This window comes from Cajanus cajan, chromosome 9, assembly GCF_000230855.2.
Source record: "Cajanus cajan strain Asha chromosome 9, NIPB_CcT2T_4, whole genome shotgun sequence".
Classification (NCBI taxonomy): Eukaryota; Viridiplantae; Streptophyta; class Magnoliopsida; order Fabales; family Fabaceae; genus Cajanus; species Cajanus cajan.
The window spans coordinates 21,472,813-21,482,140 of NC_138525.1; the positions used below are offsets into that span (position 1 = coordinate 21,472,813).

The window sequence follows — 9,328 nt, forward strand, 5'->3', positions numbered from 1 at the left end:
TATTTCCACAAATGCTTAGCTCTCAATATTAGAATAAGAAAAATAAAAACCCAATACTTGCTGCTTTACGGATTAAAATTTTTTGCAATAATATTTTGCTATCTTTGTAATTAAAAAAGATTCTCTTTTGAATGATAATGTTGTCGATTCATTTTAGTGAGTGGGTCTTTAATTGGAAAGAGACAAGAATGGACAAACATGTATTTGATTCCTTGCTTACAGAAACAGTTTGCGTATTTTAAGACTGTTGGGACGTAGAGTTGCTGCTGCAATGCATGGTGCTTAATCTTGATAAAAATAAAAAAATTAGAAGATGACAGAGAAGAGTAGGTGCTACCAAAATTGTAGAAGTGATGCTGCATAAATTTTTGCTTCCAAAAGTTTCTACTTGGGCAATGGTTGTTCAACAGCTCTGCAAACAAAAAAAAATTCAAAAAACCATCAATGAATGTTGGAGCAGGCTAAGTTGCTGAGACATGTAAGATATGTTATTCAATTACAATTTCCTTGAAGTTAATGAACTCTGGATGCAGGGTTCTTGATCAAGGTCCTCAAACTTTCCAAAGGCCAGATAATGATACGTATCAGACATGGAATTTTCATTATGAAACCTTAGAAATTAGGATAATGAGAACAACAAAAATGTTTAGAAGGATGTGTTATTTTAGGCGTGTAATGAATTGTTAAGGACTATAACTGTTTTGAGAACATGTGAACATTGATTGGATTAACTTGGGGCACTGAATATCAACATGTGCCTTGATTCATAACTTATAGTTGTCATGCTTGGTCCATGAAAACAAAATTCATTATGTTGTGAATTAGAGGATTGTTCGTTTTTAATATTCCTTTTCTGCTCTGTTATCTCTCTTTTTTGTTTTGAATGAGAATCCTGGCTAGCCATGTTATCTGTCACCAGTTCTATGGCTGAAGAGACGGATGGCTAGCCATGCTTGTTGCAACAGTAACCCTTATTAAGTAAAGGAACTCTGTTGGTATGTTTTTACTTATAGTTTCTTGAGTGACAAAGATCAAAACTTGACTATTGCATTTGTAGTCACTAATTCCCGAGTTATAGTAAGACTAAAAGTTCTGACTTCTTATTCCTAATTCCTTTCCAACTTTGGCTTTTTATGGCGTAAAATTGTTTAATGTTGTGTTTTGTGTTTAATATATTCGGATATTATAATGTTACCCTGTGCATTAACAGTCCCATGAAACCATTGTTTCATCAGTACATTGCAATATTTCCAATCTGTGTTATTTATTTAATGATGTGTGTCGGATGAATCGATGTTGTCTATTTTATTGCCCTGTTATGATTTGTTTTGAATCTCACGTCTTATCGGGCATTTTCGCAAATGTAATCGCTGTGACTGTGAGCACTCATTTCTTGTTACGACCTCTGAGATGGTTTAGCCGCATTGTTTACCCCATTTTCAATTTGACTCAATCCCATTTGTGATTTTACTTTTATTTTTGCCCGCCATGCCTGGAATTAGAAACTAGAATGTGTGTTTTATTATTGTATCCATGGGTTTAGACTCAAAAGTGAACATCCTTGTGGGGGGTTGATTTCAGATTAATGATTGTGATTTGTGGTGATGATAGATGTTAGAAAATATGATACAGCTTGGAATTAGTTGCTCCTGCTATTCCTCTAGATACTTATTGTTGGTAATTGGTAATTTCTGTGGCAATGTTGTATATGCATTCCTGCTTTTTTTACCTTTATCTTATGGATCTTAGGAAATTAAACGGTCTGTTGGGAAGGAACTAATCCTGGTCTGTGTGAGATATTCTTCATGTGCTTAGGCTAAATAATGATTAATCTTTTGATGGAATGATTGTGAACTGTAACATTAGAGTTTTAGCAGACAATGTGGTTTTGCGAAGCCGTGTAAGATTATCTTCATTATGGGAGTTGTGTGTGTCAAAATGAGACTGCGCTTAGATGGCCAACCATAAAAAAATTCATAGATGACATTTGTCAAATAATTTCTTGAAATGATCATCATTCATCACAATGAACTAGTTAACTTCCTAAAAGTTATGTTTGATTACCATCTTTTTCAGAAGTCTAATGTATTACTACCATTGAGTGTAAAATTATGACCAAATGTATGTCACTGCAAGAAATGTCTCATCTGAATATCTTGTTTAGGTCGGTACTTGTGATGGTTGCTTGACAACTGAACATTGAAGCAATATGATGTTATCCAAGAGTAAATTCATTTCTTTGTTATTTTTTTTACCACATTAACAAATTATTGGTTGTCTTTAATCTTTTCCACCAACAAAAAGGTTTCAATTCAAGATCTTTTTAACATCCCTGATTCTATTAGTTCCTCTTTCATTCTGAACTATGTTAAATCTCTGGTTTAGTGATTTTGTTTTATTTTCTTACTATGTATGATAGTCTTTGTAGGAGATATGGAAATAATTTCATAGGCTAGTATGGTGTAACTTTGAAACTTATTGTTTATTTATAATGCTCAGAATAATTTAAATTGTTTTTTCCTTTCTGAGCAAGTGCACTTGTGTCGGTATGTGCATTTATATAATCACTTGTAGCATATTGAATACATTTCTTTATGTTTTCTGGTTTGCAATGTACATATCCATGAGTGGTCATATTTAATATCAGACCCAGGTTTAATAGATCCCAAGTTTAATAGTTATTCTCCTCACAACCAAGCACACAATTTAAGTGTTTAACACAGTACATGACTAGTAAATATGTTATTAATATACAACACCAAAAAAAAAAAAATTAATATTTCTGTAACTAGTAAACATGTTATTAACATTTTTTGTAAAAAAAATGTTAATTGTTATTTAAATAAGTCAAATGTGACATGCTTTCATTTAGTTGATCAAGATAAACGTGTTTTTGTCAGTGCTGGAACTGTGACGTGACTCGTTGTGTGTGGTGTTGTTCTGTTATGTTCTCGGGAGAGTTGTATAAAAATAAAACTAGCTCCTTTATGATGGTAGTAATACGGATATAGTAGAGTGAAAGCATTACATCAGCGAGAATGGGGTCTTCAGTATTTGCACCAACGATTCCCTCAGCCAAAGTTTCAGGCCTTTTCATATACCCAATCAAGTCATGCCGTGGAATTTCTCTTTCCCATGTCCCTCTCACACCTGCCGGTAACCTTTCTTTCCTTTTACTCCAATCATCAATGTTTGTAACACTTTTGCTAATGTTATGTAGTTTCAATTGTGTTGTGTGAAAGGACTTCGATGGGATCGGCAATGGGTGGTGGTGAATTCCCAAGGGAGGGCATGCACTCAAAGAGTTGATCCAAAGCTTGCTTTGGTTGAGGTTCAGCTGCCAACTCATGCACTCCTTGAAGACTATCAACCTACCCACGATTGCTATATGGGTTAGACTAAGATTACATTTTCTCAATCCATAAGTTCCTCATAGATAAAAAAAAAAAAAAAGAGAATATCTTTATTTATTTTCTATTGGATAGATTGTCTTAGAATTTGAACTTATAATTTGAGTTCGGGCCTAACTCAAAAAAACTGGATTTTGAGATGGGGGTTCACCTATAAATGTGAGACAATCGCTTAAGAACAGCTTCCTGATGACACTTAACTTGGCCTTTCCAGTCAACTCTCTCTAACCTGTAGGTAACTCTTTCAGGCCAAGGCCATAATTAAGACAACTTTCCAATGGATTTACCTAAGATTGCAATTAAGGCTTTTTTTTTTTATAAATAAAATTGTATGAATGAGGAAAGATGGAAATTAAAATTAGCGAGAGGATAAGATGCTTTCAAGATACTGAGGCTGTCTGCTGAACTTGTCTCTCTGCATAAAAGAAATTGAAACTCCCTTGAAACAAGGATTTTGTAGTTTTGGCATAATGTGTGTTTGGTATGAAGGAGTGGATCCTTCTGGAAAGGGTATGCTTAGGGGGTTTGCCGCACAAGGTAAGGATGGAACATTAAAGATATCGGCCAACCAAATGCATTCGATGATTGCATAAACTGCATGCTCTGAAAAACTTCAGCATCCTTGTTTTTACCAAAAACCTTATTAAGAATCATAAAAATCTATTACGAAGAAAAATGATTTTTCACTCGGTTCTTGTGATGAAGCCCATAAACAATGGTTGTTCCATAAGAAAGTTGTCATGTTTTAATTCGGGAATACGTGATTATTGTTTCTGAACTTGATGTGCACAGTACATGAAAAAAAAAATCATTTCTCATTTGACAGTTGCTATCCTTGTGTTCTGTATTTTGAAGAAAAAAATTGCTGTAGTTGAAATGATGATTCAGTTTTGCTTTTGCTCATTGTTCATGATCATGATTGTTTTTCTTGTGTTTTAGTAAATATATATAAAGTCTCATTACCTTCATATTACAGTGCTGAAAGCACCTGGGATGCAACCTCTAAAAATTTGTTTGAGTAAGCAACATGAAGTAACAGATGCTGTCACAGTCTGGGAATGGACTGGGTCTGCCTTGGATGAAGGAGCAGAGGCGTCTCAGTGGTTCTCAGATTATTTAGGAAAACCTTGTCAACTGGTCCGCTTCAATACTGGTAGGTCTTTGAAACTATTAAACCCTAAAGTTTAAGTTAATGAGAACATTAAAATTGTCTAGAAGGGTATGTTACCTTAGACATGTAATGATTTGGTAAAGAACTATAACTTTTTTAAGAATACAAGAACATTACTTGGATTAACTCAGGCCACTGTATATCAACTTGCATTGATTCATCATTCATCAAGATGCACAAATATGAAATTGTCTTGTAGTGGTCACTTGTCAAGTATGGCTCAGAAAAAAAAAAATTATGATTATTGACAAACCTCTTTAATGTTTCCAAATGAAGCTTCGGAAGTTAGACAAGTAGATCCTGATTATGTTGGGAGCAAGCATCACACCTATTTCTCTGATGGTTATCCATTCTTACTTTTATCTAAGGTCAGTCAAGTATGGAAATGAACTATAATTTTACTTATATTCTGATTCTCTACTCAGTATTTGACATTTATGATTTTCAGGAATCATTGGATGCACTAAACGAGCTTCTAAAGGAACCTATGCTTATTAATCGTTTCAGACCGAAGTATGGATTTTCATTTTCTTTTGTTCTATTCCTGCAATTATATTGTTTCACAATATTTGTAACTAATTTAGACCTGAAGGTACTATTTTATCTAAATGGATTATAAAATCACATAACTGAGATTTGGGTGCTTCATGATGCAGTATCCTTGTTGAAGGTTGTGATCCATATTCTGAGGACTTGTGGACAGAGATCAAGATAAGCAGCTTTTCCTTTCTGGGTGTCAAATTGTGCTCCCGTTGTAAGGTGAAGAGTTCTACTTTATAAATTCCTACCTATCATTATGCTCCATTGAGACATGGACCAGGTTACTTGTGCTAACAATTTTAGTTTCTAACATGTACCAGTATAATTTACATTGATTGAATCATGGCGGGCCGAGCTTGGATAGTGTTGTGAGCCTTTCGTAGATAAAGAAGCAAAAACATCACTTTCAATTCAGTGGGATGTTGTCAATTGTCATCAACATCTTTTATATCATTCTAAATCAGACATGCCTTTATGAAACTTCGTAATTGTTGGATATTAAATTATTGCTCAGGATCATAAAATAATTACTAATCGGATTAGATTAGTTGAAGTGAAATTAAACTCGATCTCTTTGTCATCATCGTCTTTTATGTCATTCTAAAACAGACATGACTTTATGAAACTTCATAATTGTTGGATATTAGGATAGTGCCCAGGATCATATGCACATTACTAATAACTTGTTGGTCCAAGTAGAATTAGACTTCATCTCTTAAAATAAAGTCTTGAATTCAAGTTTTGTGAATGGAAAAAACGTAGCTGAAAGAAGAGACCTACTAAAAGTGGTCAATTAGGTTCTCTAGTGGAAATTGGTTATCGCATCAATAAAGTCAATGAATACTTTGTATTAATAACATGGTTATCAGAAAAAAAATTGGGTCATAGCTTTTATAATTCTAGGATGAGACATAAGGATACTTCTGCTCTTGCAAAATGGGATTATGGGGCAAGGGATTACATCTCTCCCTGACTCAATATTTAATAAACTAGTTTGTAGCTCTTTTTTTTTCTTACCCTGATTTTTTTACATTTCTTATTAGTTGTACACCTACACTTCTATCTATCAGTCTTTGATCTACTCACTACACTATTTTTTTACAAACCTAAGATATTGCTTGGATAATGTTTACACTGATCTACGATTTCTTAGTTTGGTTGTGTCCAACTTGCATATTGATTATGGTCAGGTACCTACAATCAATCAAGAGACTGGTATAGCCGGATCTGAGCCAACTGAAACTCTTATGAAAACTAGGTCTGGCAAAGTCATTAGACCAAATGCGAAAAACAAAAACAAGGTGAGACACTTAGTCACCAAGAACCTATTTGAATGCAATTTAGAAGGACTTCTAAGAGTTTCTCTACTAAAAATAGTGTTTTTCAATAAAGAAGTTCTTAAAAGAACTTCTAGATTTATATTCAAATATGCTCTATGCTTTCGGTGAACATTCCTTTAGTTTTAATGACATGTGAATTGCTTGTGCAGGTCTACTTTGGTCAGAATATGGTATGGAACAGGATGGAGTCTTCTGTTAAAGGGAGTGGAAACATCATTAAAGTTGGAGATCCTGTTTATGTTCTTGGAAAGGTCTCTTCCGCTGCTGAAGCAGCTGCTTGAACTGTGCGTGTAGAGTCTGCCGTGATTACAATACCAGCAATTGCTACAATCACAAGATTTATCAAACATTACATGCGGATTAAAATCTGCACCAAATATGTTTCCTGTGGATTTTTATTGAAAATTCGCAATAAAATTCTCATGTAATGTGAAAATTTTCTTGTAGTTAGAGAATTTAGAGAAGTCTTCTTCTAACTCATTTAAGATACTTTTTGAAGAAAAGAAATACTATTATTCAAACTAACTGGAAAAAGAGATACTATGTATATGCAAATATTTATTTTTGAGGAATTTTAAGACAAGATAGTTATAGCATAAAAAAAAATTGATAGTTGAGAGTAGGTAACAATAGATCAGTAAGAATTGGTGGTTTTAAAATTTGTGGAAACTAAATTATAAAGTGAAGTTTGAAATTAGGAGTAAAAGTGTCAAATTAAAAAATAAAAATCAAAAGAAAGTTATTAAAAGAAGTATTGTGTTTTTATATTTATAAATATAGTACTTAGATATGTTTTTATTTCTTGTAAAATGAGTTGATTTGTTGATTTTGATTTTTGTAAGTTTTTTTCTTTACTTTTTCATCCATAATATATATATAGAAGTATTTCTAGTTCGTGCAATGCAAAGACATGTTTTTATATTTAATTAAAATTTATAATAAATTACAGGTTTAAATATAATTTTTATTCTTGTAGTTTATTGTTTTTTCACTTTCGGTACTTGTAATTTTCATCTTTAACCTTTTATAATATTTCAAATAGTTGTTATTTTGTCAACTACTATTGATATATTTTGAATCTGACTTCCCTTATGTTTTATATTCTTCCACGTGGATTTGTGTTAAGGATGGATAAATGATTCTTAATTTCATTGAAAATCTTCAAAGAGGTTAGTGGTGAGTTTTGGCCTTGCATGGGGTCGTGCCTTGCTTTAATGTTAACTTTTTGTAACAATTTTATATATATATATATATATATATATATTTCACTTCACCATTGTCACATATGTAATTGATTTTAAATTTTTTTAGATAATTTTAAAATGTACTTTAGGACACCCTCACCCTCGTGATCATACTTTTCCTCTTCAATCAAAATTCATATCATAAATCTTAAACCTCTCAATCCAAATTTCAATCCTCTTGACAAAGCAACAATTTCTCATAATTCATTATCTCGACAATGGTGTCGACTTCATTCTCAATGATCACTGCTTTTATAAGGTCACTATCTTACTAGGAAAGAGTTTAGCTTCACACTTAGTTACTCCTTCATTGTGTAAGAGCTCGTGCATTACAAGAGTACCCATTACTTTGTTAGTACCACCACCAATGTCACCTCTTTTAAGACCAAGAATAATTGTGCCAATTGGTTCAAGACCATCAAGGTCATTGTCACCTATTGTGATTGTTACAACAACAACAAGCAGGACACCTAATTAGAGAAGGGAGGCTAGTAATCCAGCTCTACCGTTGACGACAACTAGGCCAATGTCCCACAATTTGAAAAAGGTGCATGTGAAGAGTACAACAAAATAACAATAGTGAAGTGCATTTTGAAATTGTCTAAACAAATTAAAATTAATTTTTCTATGTGACAATAGTGAACTAGAATATAACAAATATTAATATTTGATTATTTTTTAATGTATAAAATGATATATATTTAAAATTTATATAAATATTTATTGTTAAATAATATATTAAAGAGTTGAAATTATTTGAAATTTAATATGGATGACGATGACGATGAATATGATTGCTTTTTCCCTTGTTTGATAAATGAATATAAAGTGTGAGTTGATGATATATATGAGAATGGTGAAAGCACCTGGGATGCAACCTCTCAAAATTTGTTTGAGCAAACAAGTGTCAAATGTTGCCTCAGTAATAGTATGGGATGAAGGACCACTACAACCTTCTCAATGCTTCTCACATTATTTACGAAAACCCTATCAATTGCTCCGCTTCAATACTGCTACCTACTCTCCCTTTCATCTTAACTTCAACCAAAACAAATAAGTCTTCAAATAACTATATTATTATTTTTAAATCTATATATAAAAATAAATTAATTTTACGTGATTTATGAAAGATAATTAAATATATTTCATTTTCATGATTTTTTTATGTTATATTAATTTCTTATTTTTTGTTTATATCTAATAATATTATATAAAGAATGATTTTTGTGTTATATTATTTCTAATAAAAAAATAATTATGAAGTTAATTTTATCATATTATTATTCTTTTTATCTATAACATAACATAATACGATAGTTGAGATAGAAGAAGTATCATCTTACAATGAGATAATAAACGCAAAAGATGCATTGAATGACAAATAATTATGATAATCCTATAGTGTATTATCTCTAAGCCATAAGTAATTATGGTGAAACTTAATTGGCTTCAAAAGTTGAAGAAACAGGAAGCAAAAGGGAACCCACACTAAGGCTAAATTATCGTTGTTTGGTATTTGTGTTTTTCGCCAATTATTTAGGTAATTGTGGATTTGTGTGACAACTATTATGGGGTGTTTTATATGTATATGACATGGAAGGAAGTGCTCCATCGAATAGTTTT

At 32.1% G+C, this 9,328-nt stretch overlaps 1 protein-coding gene across 2 annotated transcripts; it reads left to right on the forward strand.

Annotated features, from left to right (window-relative positions):
- The first annotated feature begins 9 nt into the window (after window positions 1-9).
- Window positions 10-6,907, forward strand: LOC109805396 (uncharacterized). 2 transcript variants are annotated; one of them, XM_083064003.1, is made up of 9 exons: window positions 10-478; window positions 2,901-3,156; window positions 3,243-3,392; window positions 4,387-4,563; window positions 4,858-4,949; window positions 5,030-5,094; window positions 5,238-5,340; window positions 6,312-6,422; window positions 6,611-6,907. In XM_083064003.1, the coding sequence occupies exons 2-9, from the start codon at window positions 3,039-3,041 to the stop codon at window positions 6,740-6,742; spliced, it is 948 nt and encodes a 315-aa protein (XP_082920129.1). In that variant the 5' UTR covers window positions 10-478; window positions 2,901-3,038; the 3' UTR covers window positions 6,743-6,907. The 2 variants fall into 2 exon arrangements, with proteins under 2 accessions (XP_082920129.1, XP_082920130.1); XM_083064004.1 differs by lacking the exon at window positions 3,243-3,392.
- Window positions 6,908-9,328: the final 2,421 nt, after the last annotated feature.

Bases quoted from the DNA above. Each gene is read 5' to 3' on its own strand.
- LOC109805396 (XM_083064003.1), top strand. From the start codon at position 3,039: ATGGGGTCTTCAGTATTTGCACCAACGATTCCCTCAGCCAAAGTTTCA. The intron at 5,341-6,311 runs GTGAAGAGTTCT...GATTATGGTCAG, and splicing joins AATTGTGCTCCCGTTGTAAG to GTACCTACAATCAATCAAGA. The intron at 6,423-6,610 runs GTGAGACACTTA...TTGCTTGTGCAG, and splicing joins ATGCGAAAAACAAAAACAAG to GTCTACTTTGGTCAGAATAT.